General features: G+C 36.6%; 1 protein-coding gene across 9 annotated transcripts in view; it reads right to left on the bottom strand.

Moving 5' to 3' along the window:
• Window positions 1–21,238, bottom strand: part of STAP1 (signal transducing adaptor family member 1) — a 57,107-nt gene that overhangs the window by 11,291 nt on the left and 24,578 nt on the right. For 6 of the 9 annotated variants that reach the window (XM_072775233.1, XM_072775230.1, XM_072775231.1 and 3 more), the window contains 7 exons: window positions 20,761–20,874; window positions 17,838–17,894; window positions 15,321–15,493; window positions 13,573–13,701; window positions 7,630–7,699; window positions 5,362–5,458; window positions 3,272–3,591 (listed from right to left, as the gene is read on the bottom strand). In XM_072775233.1, coding sequence (XP_072631334.1) covers window positions 3,503–3,591; window positions 5,362–5,458; window positions 7,630–7,699; window positions 13,573–13,701; window positions 15,321–15,493; window positions 17,838–17,894; window positions 20,761–20,874 — 729 coding nt within the window. In that variant the 3' untranslated portion in view covers window positions 3,272–3,502. Of the gene's footprint in view, window positions 1–2,516; window positions 3,865–5,361; window positions 5,459–7,629; window positions 7,700–13,572; window positions 13,702–15,320; window positions 15,494–17,837; window positions 17,895–20,760; window positions 20,875–21,238 lie in introns of those variants that run through there. The other 3 variants (XM_072775239.1, XM_072775235.1, XM_072775236.1) reach the window with 2 other exon arrangements.

The following is a 21,238-nucleotide window of genomic DNA, read 5'->3' as shown; positions in this document are numbered from 1 at the left end:
AACTACTTAGGTGGTGATTTTCTTGATCATAAAACAAGGATAATAATCATAAGATTATTGGGAGGAATGAAATGAGACAATTCATATAATCATGGCACTTCACATGGTGCCTATCACAGAGTAAGTATACAGTCATCCAGGCTCTAGTTACTTGCTTTGGTGCTTTCCTGTTTGTGAGAGTGACAGTTTTCCTCTAGGAAGAAGGGAGGGTTTCTTTCTCCTTCCCTAATGTTATGCTTATTCATTCATTTATGTATTCCCCCAATATCCATCAGCTTCCACTCTGTGCCAGGCCCTATACCAGTTCCTTAAAAGACATTACCAAAATCCACTCAAGAAAAAATGGATAATCTGAATTGTCCTACATCTATTAAAGAAATTGAATTCATAGTTAAAAACCTTCAGCAAAGAAATCTTCAGGCCCATATGGCTCATTGGGTATATCCTACCAAATATTGAAGTAAGAAAAAATACCAACTCCACACATATTTTCCAGACCACAGAGAAAGGCTGCCTAGCTAATTTTTTTATGGCAGCATTACACCAATACGAAAAATAGACAAAATAGAAGGGAACTTTCTCAGTCTGGTAAATCATCTTTTAAAACCTACAGGCAACGTTATACTTACTAGAGAAAGGTGGATGTTTTGTCCTTGAAAACAAAGCAAGATAAGGATTCCAATCGAATCATTTCTATTTATCATTGTTCTGGACATTGCAGCCAGTGCAATAATACACAGAAAATAAAACGTATCCAGATTGGAAAGCATTAAAGCTGTCTCTATTTATAGCTGGCATGATGTCTGCATAAAAAGTTAAAAGGAAAAAAAAAATTAAAAAAAAAAAAAAGGTTAAAAGGAATCTAGTGCTGCCTTGGAGACTCAATCGGTTGAGCACCGACTCTTGGTTTGAGTTCAGGTCATGGTCTCAGGGTCCCGGATCAAGCCCTATATCAGGTTCCATGCTCAGCACAGAGTCTGCTTGAGATTCGCTCCCTCTCCTCTGCCCCTGCTCTGGCTCCCTCACACTCTCTCTAAATAAAAAAAATTAAAATTAAAAAAAAAAAAACTTTAGTAATGAATGGAAATGTAGCAAATGAAATCTTAGAATTCCAAGATCAGTAAACAAAAAAATATATTTCTATATATTACCAGTAAATAATTGGAATCAAAAATGTTAAAAACAGTATAGTTTGGGGATCCCTGGGTGGCTCAGCAGTTTAGCGCCTGCCTTTGGCCCAGGGCGTGATTCTGGAGTCCCGGGATCGAGTCCCGCGTCCGGCTCCCGGCATGAAGCCTGCTTCTCCCTCTGCCTGTGTCTCTGCCTCTCTCTCTATCATGAATTAAAAAAAAAAAAAAAAAAAGTATCGTTTACAATAGCACCAATAGCACCAAGAAATTAAATAGGTATTAATCTAACAAAATATGTGCAGGCAGGATCAGTATGCTAAAAACCATAAAGAACTCTAAAAGAAATCAAAGATAACCTAAATAGCTGGAGGGATATATTATTTCCCAGTTAGAAGAAAATAATGTCAAGATCTCTCAGTTTTCCCTGACCTCATCTAATGCTTCAAATTCCAAAACTCTGGAGGATTTTTCTGTAAGTATGTTGATTCTAAGACTTATGCTGAAAGGCAGAGAACTAGATTGGTCCAAACAATTTTGAAAGGAACAAAGTTGGATTCATATCTTCTGATTTCAAGAACTACTGTAAAGCTACAGTAATCAAGATAGCATGGTATTGGCAAAAGGATAAGAACATATATCAATGGAAATTTATCCACAAAAATATGGTCAGTTGATTTTTTTTTTACAAAGGTACGAAAGCTATTGAATGAAAAGATTATCTTTTTTTAAGTAACTGCTCAATTACATACCTAAATGCAAATAAAATCAATTTTCCCATTAAAATTAATTTTAAATGGCTCACAGACAATGTGAAACAAAACTATGACACTTCTAGAAGAAAACATAGGGAGAAAAATCTTTGTGATCTTAGGCAAAGAGTTCTCAGATACAACACCAAAAGTATCTATATACAGAAGCAAAAACATCATTTGTACTTCATTAAAATCTAAAACATGCTTTGCAAAAGGCACTGTTAATGAAAAACAATATTTGCAAATTATATCTGACAAATGACATATTCAAAATATGCACTGAATTATCAAAATTCAACCATAAGAAAACAAAACCCCAACAAAAATGTGGGCAAAAATAGATATTTTACCAAATAAGGTATGTGAATATCAAATAGCGCATGAGAAGATGCTCAATGTAATTAACCATTAGGGAAATACATTTTAAAACCAGAGGGAGGACACCTGAGTGGCTCAGTGGTTGAGCGTCTTGCCTTCAGCTCTGATTGTGATCCCCAGAATCTGGGATCGAGTCCTGCATCAGGCTCCCCACGGGGAGCCTGCTTCTCCCTCTATCTATGTCTCTGCCTCTCTGTGTTTCTTATGAATAAATAAAATATTTTAAAAATAAAACCACAGAGATACCACTACACACTTAATAGAGTTACTTTTTTTTTTTTTTTTTTTTTTTTTTAATGACAATACCAGTGGGCTGTGTGGCTGGCTCAGTTGCTGGAGCATGCAACTCTTGATATCAGGGTCATGAGTTTAAGCCCTATGTGTGGTGTAGAGTTTACTCAAAGTTTTTAAAAAATGTTTTCATAATAATACCAAATGCTGGTAAGGATGCAACTACAAACTCTAACATCAATGGCAGATATGCAAAAAGAACTTGGAAAAGTTTAGCAGTTTCTTACAAAGTTAAATGTACTCTTTCCATATAACCCAATAATCTCATTCCTAGATATTTTACCCAAGTGAAATGAAGACTTATGTTTACATCTGCATATGAATCTGTATATGAATATTTATATAGTCTAGTAATAATTGCCAAAAACTGGAAACACCCTAATACATTTTAATTGTTGAGTGGATAAACAAACTAGTTCTTCCATAGAGTGAAATACTATTCAGCAATAAAGAACAAGCTAGTAATACAACACTTGTGTGAATCTAGACAATATGAAGAATGAATGTAATCAGCCTCAAAAGTTTTCCATACTGTGATTCCATTGATATGACATTTTGGAAAATGCAAAACCATAGGAAAGGAAAACAGATCAGTAGTTGCCAGGGATTGTGGGTGAGAAGGGTTAACTATAAAGAAAGAACATTAGGGCATTTTTTTTAGGGGATGAAACTTTCTGTATCTTGATTCTGCTGGTGGTTGTCAAAACTCATTAGACTGTATACCAAAACAGGTGAAGTTTATTACAAGCAGGTTAATTTTTTTTAAAAAAGAAGTATAGCTGTGTACATAAGACACATCACACTTCAATTTTTTTATTCAATTCACAGCTTCTCCTTTACCAGAAGCTCCAACAGGGCCATACGTGATCCTTAACACTGAGAATTTCTAGCCCAAGGACTTGAGGTTTCCTTCTCCTCTTAACAGCTCTGAGATATGTGAGAGAGCCTGAGCTAACTCCTCAAGTATTGGAGAGTACGTGAAGAGAGTGGTTCAGCCAGCTCCAGCCGGCTACCAGCAACAGATGTGTGATGAGACCAACCTGAAACATACAGCCCCAGTCAGGACACCAGCTGGTTACAGTTGTGTTAGTGACAAGTGAGACTAGCAGAAGAACTGCCCAACTGAATACAATCCAAATTGTCAATGCACAGAATTGTGAGCAAATACAATGGTGGTTGATTTAACTACCATGTTTTGGGGTGGTTTGTCCCACAGAATTAGATAACTAACATGAAACAAATTATATCAGATTCACTGCCACCCTAAACATTTTTTTTCAATTTTAGAGATGTTGCAGGAAATCCTTTGGTCTCTGAAAAAAAAAAATCAATAATTACTTTTTACATTAATGATTATATTAATAGTAGATTTCTATAAATGGTGTTTTCCTGCATTACGCCTGCATAATATATTATTCTGGGGATATTCATAGTGATATATGTTCAGCCTTCGTAGTTATATTTTAAGAGAGGTGTTCAGAAATTAGTATACAGGAAAGGTCAAAGATGTGATAAGAGGGCTGAAGGAACCAATAACTTATATAGGACAAAGAGAGACTAAGGGAGGGACATTGTGGCTGCTTTTAAATATTTGATGGGATTTTAAAAATCCTGAGTTGTTTCAAAGCCAGAAATTAGATCATATAGAAGTTAAAGAAAGAAATACTTCAGACTCAAGGAAGAATTCTCCAATATGAGCACTGATCAAAGGTGAGGTGTGCTGCCTCAAAAACCAGTGAGGCAACCATCATTAGGAATCTCCAAACAAGCTGAATGGTCACATCTTAGAGACATTTTCTATCCTGAGTTTGCAGGTGATTCCCATATAGATTGAGACACTGTACTAGATGATTTCCCTAAAGTTCTGACTCTAAGTTAATTTATTTGGCATCACAAGATTCATAATATGTTTTCAACATTGGACTTTTAAAGTTGCTGGCTTTTAAAATTTAATCAGACTTTTCAGATATGCCCTGATGCAGGTAAGCCAAACGAAGTTGTTTTTCCTCATAATCTGTAGGAACCGGGACTTATTTTGGTAACTGAGTCCAAACAAACTGGAAATATTTTATCTCTCCTGCCCACAGCTTTTGTCAAATAATCATATGTATCAGGGATTGTTTCAAAGGCTGGAAAGAAAGTATCACATTCAACCTGCCCTGCTTTGCCAAAAACAACTGCAAACAGGGCCAATTTCATGGTCATGTGAACTATGAAACTGCCTAGGATCCCATTCTTGGTTTAATGATCTATTATCACTGTTTTGAAATTCTTAATAATTTATGAACAAGGGGCTTCACAAATTCTGTAGCCAGTCCTGACTACTCCCTCCTTGTTGTCTTACACTCAGACTTATGCTTTTATAATGAAACAAGGTTCTCTCTCAAGTCACCTACTGCCTAATGGCCAATTCCCAACCTTCATCCATTTTAATCTGACTAGAGCATCTGGTATTGTCGACAGATCATACTCTTAAATCCCGTTTGGTTTCCATGGCTCTATTTCCATGACTCTGTATAAGGATGGTTTTCATCTTAACTTGTTTGATAAAGCCGAGTAGAATGATGGATGAAATTAGTAGTCACAATATATGCCTTATGGCTTTTCTTTCTCTAGAGTGGGATAGTACTCATCCCCCAGAATATATTGGTCACAAGGTCAGTGACAAAATGACTTACAAATAGATTTAAAAGCCGAACTCCATTCCTACCTGATTGGTATTACAAAACATATATGGTGGGGGGGGGGGGGAGTGGAGGCGAGGGAAAGTTGTTTTGTTTTGCTTATACAGCAATAAAATACAGACATACCAAGGGTTTCATCAGTGGAATATATAAATGGTCGTAAATTTCCTCGAGTCTCCTTCATGAAATAATCAATGACACTGAAAAGGTTTGGGAGTGTAACCTGTATGAAAAGTGAGAGAAGGCTCAGTGTCATCCATGTTAAGAGAGAGTAAAAGAAAGCTCATGTGAAATTTAATGAAGATTGATGTGAATTTCCTGACCTCTAGAAAATCATATCAATACCTCACTTCAGTGAGGTACTGAATGGCTAATGTTTCCGACCCATGCATTTTCCTTCTCTTTTATAATATCTAATTCCCTGTTGAGAAATTTCCCCCTCCCCATGGGGTACATTTTGGCGGACAATAATTAGGTACTCTACTCTTTCCTAGTTATTGCATGAGAATGTGACTCAGGGTAGACCAGAAAGTGTTCCCTTCCTGAAGTTTGAACTTGAGCAGAGGAACAAGGAAGGATAGCAGATTCCTAATCAGATGGTTCTTACTACAGTTGACCCTTGGACAATAGGAGTTAAGGATACCAACCCCTGTGCACTCAAAAATCCACATTATAACTTTGACTCTTCTCAAAACTAGACACGAAGAGCCTACTGTTGACCAGAGGCCTTACCAATAACATGATCGGTTGATTAATACATTTTGAGTATGTTATATGTACCTTATACTCTATTCTTAGAATAAAGTAAGCCAGAGAAAAGGAAATGTTATTAAGAAAAATCACAAGAAAAATACGTTTACAATACTGTTTGTACTTATCAAAAAAATCCACATGTAAGTGGACCCATGCAGTTCCAACCCGCATGTTGTTCAAGGGTCAACTGTACAAGTGACTGCTTCCTAGTCCCTGGAGATCTTCTAGCTTTCCAGTCATTTCATGTGCTTCCCATGTTCTTAAATCTGTCTTTGCTTAAGTTAGTTATTTGGTTTCTTCTGATTGAAACCAAAGAACCCTTAAAGCCAGAGAATTTAGCATTTTAATATCTCACTGTAACAGGGTAATTTACTTGGCTGAAAGTAGCTGAAATGTGTTGCCACCCCCAAACCAATATTTTCATACAAGTAAAATCAGGTTAAACCTGAATATCCCTGGTAAATTTGAAAGAAAATAAAATGACAACCTGGTTGAGGGATAGGATAGGGGAATGTGAAAGGGGAAAGAACAATCCAGGCGGTTAGCTTTCCTTAAACTGGATGCTATTTGGGCTAATTACAGATAAAGGAGCCCCAGTTCACCAGTCCGACCTGGTGTTCTTCTTCCTGACCATTGCTTCCAGTCAGTTGGCTATTTGGCTTATTCTTCAGCAATCCAGTGGTTTGTTTCCTTCATTACAATTTTTGAAAAAGCCCTGGCAGGCATGGACATGAGAGCTGAGAAGCTCTAAAAGGCATTTATGGCAAAGATGTAAGTGGAACATATGAGTCAGCAGCTTCCCTCCTCTTGGCAAAAGTCAGGACTGCATTCTAAGAAATAGGTTCTAAACATAAAATAAAATTCAACCATGCTGCCCCTTTTGCTATCTGAGCAACACAGTGGGCCTGGAGAGACAGATGCACTAAGCTCAGTTTTAGAGGTGTTAAGATACATATCTTCAAGACTCATGAGTTCCATGTGTGTGATATAACTTTCCTGGTCCCACTGCAGCCTGACATCACACGACCGTAGTCCCTTTTCCCAGGACCTGGACCACAACCCACATTACTACCTTTACCTGCATAACAGTAATTGCCTCAGGGCAATGATGAATATTCAACTAGATGATATATGTAAAGTACTTATTTCTCTGCCTAACCCAGTGACCTAGTGATTATGATATCATATCATTAGCTCCATGGTAAGGTGACTGGGGTAGAAAAGGGGTTGCAGACTAGGAATAGAGCATTTCTTCATGATTATGTTGCTATTATGAGAGAGATTTCCAAACTGCATGACAGGTATTAGAGGACTGGGCACCCACAGATTTTTTTCCCCATTAGAAATAAGCACATTGAAATACGGAGAGTTAGAGGATATAAAACAGATATTTAACAAAAAAATTTTCCCCTCTCTGAAATAATTGTATTGATAAAGACTACAGAAAAACAAACAGAATCGTTAGCACACTCTCTTCTACGGCGCCTCATCTACCTGCTTCTGGATCTCACTTATCACCCTGGTTATCTGTCATTTTCGGCACTATGTTCCTAGGCAAGGGCTTTTCTATCTTTCTTTAAATTCTATAAGGTAGAGTTGGGGAAAAACAAATTCCTCAAAGACAAGGAAATAGCTACTTACAGGTCTTTCCAGTTCAATGGTGTAGTTTTTTCCTACACTCATCACTTTGTAGTGCTTGATTCTTGGCAAGCTAAAATGAAAAAAAAAAAACTCCATTTGGATCAACTCAAATTAAAGTGAATATAAAATATCTCCTGTAGAGTAAACCCTATGTTTCCATTTCCGTAGTTAGGCAAAAAAAAAAAAAAAAAAGGTGGAGGGTAATGATGGCTTTTATTTTGTTATTTACCTGGTTCTCTATGTCTGTTTTTAGGGAGTTATACACTAGGAATATAGAAACCTGGGTCATTGAGTAGGTGAATGGATAACCGAAAAAAAGGAATCAAGAACTAAAAATCTTTCAGGCAAAAATCATTTTTTATGCCAGTAATTGACAAAGCAAGGCAACATTATAAAATCCTGCATAGGCACATACAAATCAGATAGTTATTCTCTAGATTAACAGGGAAGTAGAAAGAATTACTGAAAGAAAATCACTTTCTACTCTACCCTCATCAGTATTCCTATCAGAATTCCCTGGATGGCTGCTCTTTCTGCTAGCTCATATACCACCTTGGACACTGCTAACTCTGGGGCTAACTCACAGATACAGAAAATGCTCTGTGAGAATGTAAACCACTAGGTGAACCATAGTGTCTTCCTCTTCTATGGTCACATAGAGCTCTAAATTATTACCACCCTAAACATGGTATTTTATCTATTCGCCTTTGTCTTCCAGCATTAGGCACACAGTATTTATGAAACTGAATTTTTAAAATATTACAAGTCCATCTTATAGTGCTATTTGCTACGACTGATTTATACTGAGAGCAGAAGTCAGTCGGTTTGCCTTGAATTCCTTGGATTCATATGACAACAGTGTCAGGACCAAGACATCTTGTAATGTTGAAAAGTTAAAAGTATTTATTACACTACCATTGGCTTGAAAGAAAAACTAATTCAACATCTATCCAATTTACAGAAGTGGTCTAAAGCTGTCTATCAGGTTAAGTTTGTTGGCAGGGCCTCCCACCTTCTTTTTTATCCCCCGTCTCTCCATTTCCAGGTCACATTCCTCTAGGACTGAATTACACTTCTTTTCAAGGGACTTTTTCCTCCTCTACCACAATATCCAAATATTCTCTCAATTGACTATCACATTGGAAAACAGCTTTTATTTATTCTATCCTGGTGGCTTATTCTAGGACTTTATTTTTAAAACACGGGATGAAATCTAAATAACCTTCTCCCCCCTAAATAACCTCTCTCCTAAGAAAAAAAACTAAAAATAAAAAGTATTCTTTATGTTACCCTGTAAGTGGTGACAACGATTGTTGTTAGTAATAGCTATTATATCATCATCATCATTATCCATAACAAGGCTATCGGAGGAAAAGTAGCAAACAAAGATTAACAGAGTTTCTTGGAACTTTGACTAAGAGGACTAAGTTCTGAGGCAGAAAGTAAGGTAGAAAAAAATTCCATTGAAATCACTTAGGTTTTGAATCTCCCCTTAGACTTTTGTTTTTCTTTCATATTTTGTTTTGTTTTTCCAAAGAAATAAAGATAGAGGAAAAAATGAGATTGATAAAATTTGCTAGATTGAGGTTTCTTGATTATGATCTCAAAAAAGAAGTAACTTGTCATTTAGCAGGTGTATGGCCTTAAATGTTATATAAATACTTGGTTTTAGCTTCTGACTTCAAGTTTTGTAAAGGAATTAATTTAGGGTCAATATGTTCTAGTGTTTCCTTGGCTGATGACTTTACAAAGTATGTATATTACTAGCTTGTCATGTGGTCACAACAATTTTAAGAAAGCCAAACCACTAGGTTTGTTGTAAGAATAGCTCTATGTCTTTTGAATTCACACATCACTGCTCTGGGTAAAGTGAGATGATATTTTACATGGAGAGAGGAGTCAGCTGATAATTTGGTACTATGTGACTTTTGCTTTTTCCTGAGAACTACGATCTTCCCTCCCACAGCTGATTTGTCTACAGATGGAGATAATTTTACTTTCAAGCACTGTTTTGTAAACTAACCTGTCCTTTTCAGCTAGTATTTTACCAGACACAGTCGCCTAAACTTGCATGGCTGCACATTTCTCCTACAACCCGTAAGAGAATGAATTGGTTTTGTGGGTTGTTACTCACCTGTGTTCAGATGCTTCCTAAACATCTAGATTTTTTGCCAAAGTCTTTACATTAAGCTCTACAGTCTAACAAACTAACATCCTACTACTCTCTTCAACTGCTACAACTTCATACAGAAGATATGAAATCTAGGACTTCTCAAATTTCTGTTCAGAAGCATTAGACAATACATATGACTATCCCTAATATCATAGATATATCTGGCTCATAAGGAAAATTGGTGCAACAATAGTTAAAAATTTTCATGTCCATTCCAACCATAAACTATTCCTAAATAAGCACATACCCACTCTAGCGTTAGAACATGCTACTTTGACCATTCCTCTCTCTCTGCTTTCTAAATTTGAACTTTTGGGAGGAGGAGGATTAGTTTTATGAAATTTTATGTTTTTTGGACCATCAGCTGTATAAAAGCACAAATTTCTATATGAATTCAAACTGGCAGTGACTTTCCTGAAATTAGAAATAGGAAATTTGATATAAACTCCCTTGCCAGACTCTTTCTTATGAGTTTAAATTTGACTTAAATATAATACACATATAAGTAAAAACTGTGATGTTCATTTCATATCCTAAGTATAGAAACTCATTGAGTTTGGTCACAAACCACATCTACAGCAGAAAATGCTGTTATTTCTGATAGTTCACGTTTACGGAAAATGCAGTGCAAAAGCTGGGCTAATTTAAACCCTCTTATAAAGAGCTCAGGCTGCTATTGTGCAGAAAACACATGGTCTTAAAGAGTCATTAGCTCCTAGGGACTTTGTTCATTTCATACAGAATAATAATACATTATTCTGTATGAAATGTATTCACATTCATAGGGTTCACATGCTAATGAACTGAACACTCAATCCAACCAAGAAAAGAATAAAATGAAGGGAAAAAGTTAATCATCCTCTTGCATCATTTAGCTTTCCAGCAGTTAAATTTTTAAAAACAAAATCTGAGAAACAGATTTTAATTCAGTTATATATGCTCTTAATTTTTAAAGGTATATTCAATTCAATTTCCTAAGCCCTGTAAAAGAACAGCCTCCTTGACCAGGATGTACTCAACAAAAAAATTCACTTTTCTCCCAGGACTTCTAATGTAACGGCAGTCACAATTTTTATTTCTTTTGGATTTGTTTCAAAATAGCCAATTGAATTATAAATCAAATAAATTAAAATTGAGTAATCTGTGATATTCTATCATATTAGTTGAAAATACATTAACTCCAAATATCAGCCTTTGTAATAAAAAATAATGAAACAGGGGACCCCTGGGTGGCTCAGTGGTTGAGCTCTGCCTTCAGCTCAGGGGTCCTGGAATCAAGTTCTGAATCAGGCTCCCTGCATGGGGCCTGCTTCTCCCTCTGCCTCTCTCTGAGTGTCTCTCATGAAGAAAAGAAGAAAGAAAAAAAGAAAAAAGAAAGAAAGAAAGAAAGAAAGAAAGAAAGAAAGAAAGAAAGAAAGAAAGAAAGAAGGAAGGAAGGAAGGAAAAAGGAAAGAAAGAAAGAAAGAAAGAAAGAAAGAAAGAAAGAAAGAGGGAGGGAGGGAGGAAGGAAGGAAGGAAGGAAGGAAGGAGAAAGAAAGAAAAGAAAGAAGAAAGAAAGAAAGAAAGAAAGAAAGAAAGAAAGAAAGAGAAAAGAAAGAAAGAAAAGAAAGAAAGGGAGGGAGGGAGGGAGGGAGGGAGGGAGGGAGGGAGGAAGGAAGGAAGGAAGAGAAGAAAGAAAAAGAAAGAAAGAAAGAAAGAAAGAAAGAAAGAAAGAAAGAAAGAAAGAAAAAAGAAAGAGAGAGAGGGAGGGAGGGAGGAAGGAAGGAAGGAAGGAAGGAAGAGAAGAAAGAAAAAGAAAGAAAGGAAAGAAAGAAAGAAAGAAAGAAAGAAAAGAAAGAAAGAAAAAAAAAGAAAGAAAGAAAGAAGAAAGAAAGAAAGAAAGAAAGAAAGAAAGAAAGAAAGAAAGAAAGAGAAAGAAAGAAGAAAGGGAGGGAGGAAGGAAGGAAGGAAAAGAAGAAAGAAAGAAAGAAAAAAGAAGGAAAGAAAGAAAGAAAAAGAAAGAAAGAAAAGAAAAGAAAAAAGAAGAAGAAAAAAAAAGACAAGAAGGCTAAGGTGACATAGATATTCATTGTGGAAACACACACACACACACACACAGACTCTCACTTCACGCACAGAACTGGGCCCTGATCTACTCTCTCTCATTCTTGCCACCTGTTCAGGGCACACGGCTGTTGTATAAAGACCAGCCTCTGTTTATATGGAGTAATTGGCAAATGATGAAACTTGTTGGACCATGGCTCTTTTTCCTGCTTTTATTCACTGTCAGTGTCTTCATACTTCATATATTTAGAATTATTGATATTTATAGTGGACTGGTAGATAGATTCATTGACAGATATGTTACAGCTAAAATAATTAATGGAATATTATCCCCAGAAAGAATAGCAAATTCAAGAATCAAAGTTCTGGTTATGCTTTTATATGAAAGATAATTACTTATTGAACATTTTCATTTAGGACAAAAACCTGTATTTTAATTTCATTATCAGTTGTCAAAGTGTTAACTAACCCAGAGTGCCCATTTATTGAAATGCAAGATTTCGTAGACTTAGAGCTGGAGTGGACCTTAGCAGATCCAACCACCTTAGCTACATGGAAAAACCAACTTTTGCATGTGTCACTGACTTTATCAAAGGTAAAACCATTTTACTAGAAAGAAATTCTTAACCTTGACAAGAGGTTCCCATGTGGTCCTTTTTATAGATGTCAGGTTATGTTACCTCTTCTCCAGAATCCTCTCGTGTCATTCAGAGTATATAACTCTTGCCCTACAGTGACCTGGAGGGCTCAGAGTGATCAGTCCCTCCCCCCACCTCTGAAATCTCATGTACCACTATTTGCTTGTTCACTGCATTGCAATCACAGTGGCCTCTTTTTGTTTTTGAATAAACCCAGCCCTCTCCTGCCTCTGGGCACATGTATTTAATGCCTGGAATGCTCCTGTCCCAAATATTGGCATGGTTTCTTCCCTCCCTCCCTTCAGGGCCCTATTTAAATGCTAGTTAATAAAGCAGGCCTTCCCTGACCACTCTGTATTAGGACAACAATAGTGGGGCCCCTGGGTGGCTCAGTAGGTTAAGTATCTGCCTTTAGCTCAGGTCATGATCCTAGGGTCCTGGGACTGAGCCACATGTTTAGCCCCATGTCGGGCTCTGTGCTCAGCACAGAGCCTGCTTCTCCCTCTCCCTCTGCCTGCCGCTACCCCTGCTTGTGCATGCACTCTCTCTTTCTCATTTTCTGTCAAATAAATAAAATCAACCAAAAACAAAACAAAACAAACCAAAACAATAGTAATCAGAAAATGTTTATCCATCATCGCTGAGTGTTCCCGTATCTGTCCTATTTTTTCCATAGATCTTATTACTATATATATGATTTCTCGTAGCTATGTGTTTATTTATCATCCATCTTCCCTTACGAAAATGTAAACTCCTTAAACCAGGGATGTTGTTGTGTTCACTACTCCATTCTCAGTACCTAGAATATTACTTGGCCCCATAGTAGATGCTCAATAATATTTGTGAAACAAATGAATGAATGAACAACAGAACTATACCCAGGATCAAAGTAATTCACCCGTTTTTCTTTTTCCCTACTGCAAATATTACCCTTGGCTCAATCTTTAGGATTGTTTCCATAACATTCTTTGCCTATTATGTTTATCTAGTCCCAACAAAAACACATAGCAGATGCTGATCTTGTGTGACTTTGCTTTTTAAAGTGATACCATGCTTTTAACAATTCCATACTTTTTAAATTAAACATACTCTATCTCCTGCCGGATGGTGATGGAGTAGCTTTTACTGTCACTACCAGGTCTCAGGATCATATTTCCCAAAGAAGGGTTCTTCTCAAGCATCTCAGTTGCTTCTTTCCGGGACACTGAATAAAAACATCTACAGAGGTGAGACAAAAAACGGGATTTTTTTTTTTCAACTGATGAAGATCATTACTTGAAAAAATGCTACCAAAGTAACTCTAAGAGCTGCAGTTATTAAGTTTTCTTAACTTAATTCCCAGCTTTATTAGTCCTATTACAATGATATAATTACCGTTATTATAATCTTGTGCCATTATTAAATATACCTTATGCTTAAGGCCTTCCTTCCCTCATCCCTCCAAACCTCTTTCTTTAACCAAAAAAGGCCTGAAAAATTATTTGTTGGTCAGTATGTAATCATCATTATCACTTGAACAGCTAAGCCAGGAATTAATAGTGTATCCCCAGCTCATAATCTCAGTTTATATAAGCTCTTGGATAAATATTTGTTGACAGTTTCCCTTCAGGGATGCAAAGCATTTTTTTATATGCTTCTCTTGTATGGTCTCAGTTTTAAATAACTGATTTTTTAATTTAAATTCAATCAGCCAACATATAGTACATCATTAGTTTCAGATGCAATGTTCAATAATTTGTGTTTAATACCCAGCGCTCATAGTATCACATGCCCTCCTTAATGCCCATTACTCAATTATAAATAGCATATTTAAAGGTATGTCTGCATTCACTCCTTTTGGTATAATATGGCTTTCTAATGGCATTGGTGCTATTTTTATGTGTCACATTTTTAAGAGAGCACTTCTCATTTTTATAGTAAATATCATAGCCAATGAAAAGTCTGTTTTATCAACAGAGAAAAATCTGGCAGGATTTGCAATACCCCAAAATGTTAACAGTGAATATCTCTGATTGGTACGACACAGAATGATTTAAATATTCTTTTTATCTATATAATAAAAATATTAAAAATACTTGTTTTACTGAGGAAAAAAGGAAAAGAAGCACTCTTTGTGACTTTTAATCTGTCAGGCTATCAGATGTCACTGATTTCAGCTAAGAGTGATGGTAGGCGGGTTTCAGCCATTACAGTCCAGCAAGACTATGCCTAAGAACCTGATGTTGTGATGGAACCAGGACAAGTTTCACCAACAAGAAGACCACAGTTCCAGGAGGAAATGGCTCACAATCTTCGTCACCCTTTCCAGCAAAATAGGAGTAAAAAATAAAGGTGTTGCTGAATTCAGCCTCTTCCTTTTCCCAACGATACCTTATACACTTTACACAGGGTCTTCCTCAAGTTCAAGCTCAATGACCACTCACTGATTGGACAATTGAATAGAACATTCAGATACTTAAAATTCTTTGGTATAGTTTTCTGACAGAAAATCAGTCATTCATAGAGTTGCATGATGGAAAAAAAAAAACATCTTTTCCTTCTTTCTACATAGCAGAAAGGTTTGGGTTTGAGCTTTGGAAAGAATATCTATTTGGTCTACAGATGTGGGTGGAAGGGGATTTCCTGTGTGGTAAGAGGGTTGGTTCAAACCTGCATTTTGCATTTTGTTGATCATGACACAGAAGAGGAAATATGGCATCGACTCAGAGATCTAATGTTTATCCACATGACACCTTAGTGCCCATGCTTTATGAAGCTCAATGGTTCACTCTCTTTGGTAATTAGAAATTAATATTAACAATCTGATAACAAACCCCATAGTTAAGTGGTCCACTTACACTGGCATAGGGCTCAGTACATCCACATAATCTTCAACTGGTTCCTTCTCCTTTCCCAGAGCTGAGCTTGGCATCTGCTCTGTCTCAATCCTCCTTTTTTTCTCTCTCTCTAGGACTTCATGCAGTCGAATTACTTGCCCAGGGAGGAGTGACATGTGTAGGGGGACGGACAGCTGAACCCAGTGAAAATAGTAGGCAAACAAGAAAGACAGCAGAAAAACGAACTGGTATTAGCAAAAGGAGAGTCCTGTGGTCCCCAGGGCCTTCAGTTATCTGACACAGATGGGTGGATAGGATGGTGAATGGAGGGTCCTGGTGTCTTAAAACTGCCTCCAAACCAGCCAAACAGCTTTGACCTGCACACAGTGCCCAATCTTCTTCCTAGAAGTGTTCCGTTCAGCCTGGCACACAGCAGAGTACACCCACCTTGCACCACAAGCTAATTCAAGTAATGACAAACCTCTCATTTTTCCTTCTGTGCTCACTAGTTCTTGGTGCCAGGGAAGTCCCAGAGCACCTGCAAGGTGCCTTGCTTTCCCACGGCCAGCCTGGAATAGCTCCACCAGCCATATCATAATGTGGAACTGAGCTAGAACTCTTCATTAGATAACTGAGAATTGGTAGTAAGAGGTCTATATTTTGGTAAATTTGTACATATATTTGAAACTTTCATTCCCACATTAGGATGATGATACTGCTCTACTTAGTTTTTTTCCCCACCTTTTCTAGATATGTATTTTGGATTAAGCAACCTATGCCCTCCTGATATTCATACCCCTGATTTATCTCACCTCATGACCCACTTACATGTTCTTATTAAATCTTATTGTTTCTATCTTATATATATATATACACACACATATATGTGAAATTTGAAATAAAAACATAATAAGGGTATATAACACAAAGTTTTAAAGACTATTCTTCTGGATAATTAAGCTAACTAATAATCACTATAGTTATTTCTTTATATATCAATCCAGAAAAAAGTAATAGAATGAGGAGAAACTAATGAAAAAGCTACTGCTTAATAATTGTCTATTATGTCCCAAGCATTGTACCATTCCAAATCCTCATAGCAATACTATAAGATCGGTATTGTTATCCCTACTATACAAATAGAATTTTTAAAAAGGTTAAGAATAACTAGTCCAGGGTCACATTACTAGAAAGTTGTGGACTTAACCTCCAGTTTATTTAACTCAAAAGCAAAGTCTCTGCTCTTTTGACTACAGTCTGTGTTTCTCAAACTTCTGGTAAAGTTCTAATAATAGCGTGGTGTGAATATACACAGAGTGTTCAGGGAACATAGTAAAAAACATGTATAGGGCAGCCCGGGTGGCTCAGCGGTTTAGCGCCGCCTTCAGCCCAGGGCATGATCCTGGAGACTCGGGATCGAGTCCCACGTCGGGCTCTCTGCATGGAGCCTGCTTCTTCCTCTGCCTGTGTCTCTGCCTCTCTCTCTCCCTGTCTCTCTCTCTTTCTGTGCGTGTTTCATGAATAAGTAAATAAAATCTTAAAAAAAAAAAGTGTAGAGCACAAAATTTAAGACAACTTTTCTTCTCTTGGAAATTCATGTGAATTTATTTTGTATTCTGAACATACCTATGTACATTTTAATATGAAAATAGTGCTTTTTATCCTTACCTCAAAGAAAAAAACTAAAAGCAAATTTTTTTGCCAAAACATCAAGTATAATTAGTGTACCAGGAAGATGCACCCCAAGGTTTTCCAGTAGTTTTAGTGTTCTCCTTGGTACCTATTCACATACCTTTGGGGTACTTGAATCCCAATGTAAGAAGAGACACAATGACACTTTTCCGTAATACTGATGTAGGTTCCCAAAAAGTTTCTTCCTTTTCACAAGTCAACATAACTCACATTTTTGAAAACGACAGTTGCTACAATAGCTTCATTTAAAATAATGATAGATATCCTGCTGCAACACTTCCCTGTAAACAGTAGGTCTCCCTATTTATCTCTGATAAGGTGCCACAGAGTTGAACATGTAAGCATCCCTTTGTCCTAAGACTCACCAAACAAACATTTAAAGGTGAGTTTTCATTTTGATGGGCTTTTCTGTTAAATTGTTTATGTTATTCATAAAATTCATCTCTTAGCATTTTATAAATATGTATTAAATGAATAAGAAAGTAATTGAAAAGTGTTTTAGAAGATGTAAGCTATAGATATCAGCTTATACAAAGGACCATTGTGTCAAAGGACAAGACCAAAAAATAGATCTCCCTGATGACCTGTTATTCTCTAGCTAGCAAATGGCCCTGTTTATTTTCTATTTATGATTATCAAAATTTCAAATCATCTTTCTCATTTTCCTTCTTCCTTTCCATCCACCTGATAAAAATATAAATTTCATGAGTAAGTATAAGAGTTTATACCTCTCCTTTTCAATTCTTGTATCTCTGACTCCTTTCACTCTATATGATTCATAGCCAATGTCCAGTAAATATTTGTTGAATTAATGAATCAATCACAAGTAATGTCCTTCCTACCTACCTCTGTTACTGTAAGAATGAAGCCTCTCCATTCTTCCCCACTTTCTGTGTTCTCTGTCTAGATAGGAAGACAAAAATATAAAGAAGAAAAGACATGAATGATTGTTAACACTTTTATTAACTTCAAAAACTTTAGAATTTCATATGATTGTTTTATAAGACTCAAAATGTATAAGCCATCAAAACCCAACACAATTGACACAATGCATATTTTTCTATTGAAGCACATCGTTTTAAAAAGTCAGTTGTAATTTTTAAAAGCAGTTTAAATTAGTTGAAAGGAAGAAACAAGTCATTTTCCTTTTTGTTTAAAACTGTTAATGTGTATTGGTAATGAAATTTCAGTATTATTTTCTTTTTGTCAAAAGAATATAGCTTTATTCTGTTTGCTTAATAAACAAGTAAAATTATATAAATTTACTTAACTCAAAAAAAAATGTAAATGTTAGGACACTTATTTCCAAATATGTCAGTTAATGGTTGATTCCCCCTGTTGGTATTTAACACTGACTGGCTTTAAGTTTGGGACAACAAGGTAAGTTTGGGACCAATGTAGTTAATCCTTAAAAATTTGCAATTCTTAGCTCTAAATCCTACTAATATAGTCAACATTTATTAAGTATTTATAAGAGGCATCTACTGTTCTAAACATTCACATATATTAACTAATTTAATCTTCATGGCAACTCTTCGAAAGTCTTAAAATTTTTATTTCATAGATTTGCTCATTTAACATATTTATTGAGTGCGTTTAAGTGCTGGACACTCTTCTAGGTACTGGTTTATGTCAGAGAACAAACCAAAAATCCTTGTTCTGATGAAATTTGGGGCCTAGCAAGGAATAGTGAATCATAAATACAATAGTGAGCAAGTGTTATAGCATCAGAAGGAAATAAAATGTATGGCAGGCAATGTAAAAGACACTGGGAATGGCATGAGAGGTTAGGGGAGGGGCAAAGGGTTGCAATTTTAACAAAGTGGTCGAGGTAGGTCTCAGTAAGGAGGTTACATCTGGGTAAAGACTGACTTCTGGATGAAGAAACCAAGGCACAAAGAGGTTAAGCGACTTGCCTATGATTACACAGCTAATGAGTAAAACAGCCAGAATTCAACTCTAAGTGTCTGATTCCAATCCTGCTTCAGAATCATCTGGGAAGCTTGCTTAAAACAAAGATTCTAGGGCCCCGGGCTAGGGGTAGGGCCTAGATTTCCTAAGTACAAGTGATTCCTATATACAGTCGTCCCCCTTATCTGTTAGGATACATTCCAAGACCCCCAGTGGAGGCCTGACATCGCAGTAGTGAACTCTATATATACGATGTTTTTTCTTATACGTAATGCCTATGATAAAGTCTAATTTATAAATTAGATACAGTAAGAGATTAACAATAATGCAATAAGACAATTATAACAATATTCTGTAATAAAAGTTATGTGAATGTGGTCTTTCTCTCAAAATACCTTATTGTACTAGGGCACCTGGGTGGCTCAGTCTTTTAAGTGTCCAGCTCTTGATTTCGGCTCAGGTCATGATCTCAGGGTCATGGGACTGAGCCCTGCATTGGACTCTGTGCTCAGCGTGGAATCTGCTTAAGATTCTCTTTCCCTCTCTCTCTCTCTGCCCCTCCCCCTACTTGTGCTTTCTTTCTCTGTCTCTCTAAATAAAATTTAAAAAAAGATTTTATTATCTTATCCTGTACTCACCCTTCTTCTTGTGATGATGTGAGATGATCAAATGCCTATGTGATGAAATGAAGTGATATGAATGACATAGGATAGGCCTTATGACGGAGTGGTAGGCTATTACTGACCTTCTGACAATGGGTCAGAAAGAGGACCATCTGCCTCCAGACCACAGCTGACTGCCAGTAACTGCAACCACTTTATGCAGAGACAATGGTACATACAGCTCATGACCAGTGCTTGCAAGAACAACATCTTACTCAATTACAAGGTGTGCTCTATATGTTATTACTACAGTTGTTGGTTGATTTTACTTGGCCCACTTTGAATGTCAGTTCAACAAAAACATTTTTTCTATGTAAGTACTGGGTGTACAGTGATGGATTTAACAAATCTCTGCTTGTGTGGAGTTTAGAGTTTTGTGAGATCAATACCATATTTCACAAACTGTGTATATCTAACGCAGTCTTTTTGAAGTTTTTCTGTCACGATAATGTTCTTTATAATTTTTTTTCCTTTTCTAATACAGAATCCAATCCAGGATCACACACTGTATTTAGTTGTCATACTCCAGTTTCCATAATTGGGAACAGGTGTCCGGTGTTCCTTTGGCTTTTTTTTCCAAAGCGGTGCCCGTTTTGATTTTTGCAGACTATAGGCCAACTTGCCTTGAAAATATGTCTCGGTTTGTGAAATACAGGTTTGTCTAACTCACCATGTGCCGTGTTGGACATGACTCAGATTCACCTGGAACTCAGTGAATGTCAATTCAAGAACGACTTTTTAAAAACACCAGATGGGATCTCTGACTTTGTTGGAGGACAGAAGGATATGGTTTCAATGTGCTTGTATACTAAACAAGTTAACATACCCTTTCAAATCTCTATTTAGAAAACTGCAGTTTTTGGCAAAAGGCAAGAAATACATTTCTTAAAAGATTTTATTTATTTATTCATGAAAGACACAGAGAGAGAGAGAGAGAGAGAGACAGGCAGAGGGAGAAGCAGGCTCCATGCAGGGAGCCCGACATGAGACTCGATTCTGGGTCTCCAGAATCATGCCCTGGGCCAAAGGCAGGTGCCAAACTGCTGAGCCACCCAGGGATCCCCCAAGGCAAGAAATATTAACAAAGTATAAGACTTGGCAGCTCTCCTTATAATTCCTCTTTATCTCAGCCACTGGGTTGTGAAGGGCCAATGCTATTTATAACTACAACTTGTTTCCAACTAATTTCTACTCACCTTCAGTTGCACTTCCTCTTTTGGCAAAACAAGGGTGAAGTTTGCACAATTCTTTTCAGTTGAATTCTGGTCAGTAAGGCACGTGAGGTCTATTATGTCTAACTTGTCAACATACTACAAAGGTAAAGGAAATCTCATTAAATTATTTCAGGGGTAACATACATTAGGTAGCAGGCGGAAATATAAGTAATCTCTTCCTCTCAACTGATTTATACCTTGAATGATATCCTGGTTTTCAACTGGGCATTGCAACCCTTTAAATCCAGAGGGCATTTGGAAAATGTATTATGTGGTGGTCCACTGGACCTGACTCTTACAGGTTTGCAAAAGCTGATTTTTTTAATGTCTAGGAATTTTGCAAGCCAGCAACTACACACAGCCATTATTAAAAATTAAATTATATAAACATATAATTATTTTTAAAATATACTTAAAATTCAAAACTCAGTATTTTCTAATTATATTACTAAAGTGTATT

This window comes from Canis lupus, chromosome 14, assembly GCF_048164855.1.
Source record: "Canis lupus baileyi chromosome 14, mCanLup2.hap1, whole genome shotgun sequence".
Classification (NCBI taxonomy): domain Eukaryota; kingdom Metazoa; phylum Chordata; class Mammalia; order Carnivora; family Canidae; genus Canis; species Canis lupus.
The sequence above is the reverse complement of the archived record's forward strand: the minus strand, read 5'-3'. Positions and strand labels throughout refer to the sequence as shown.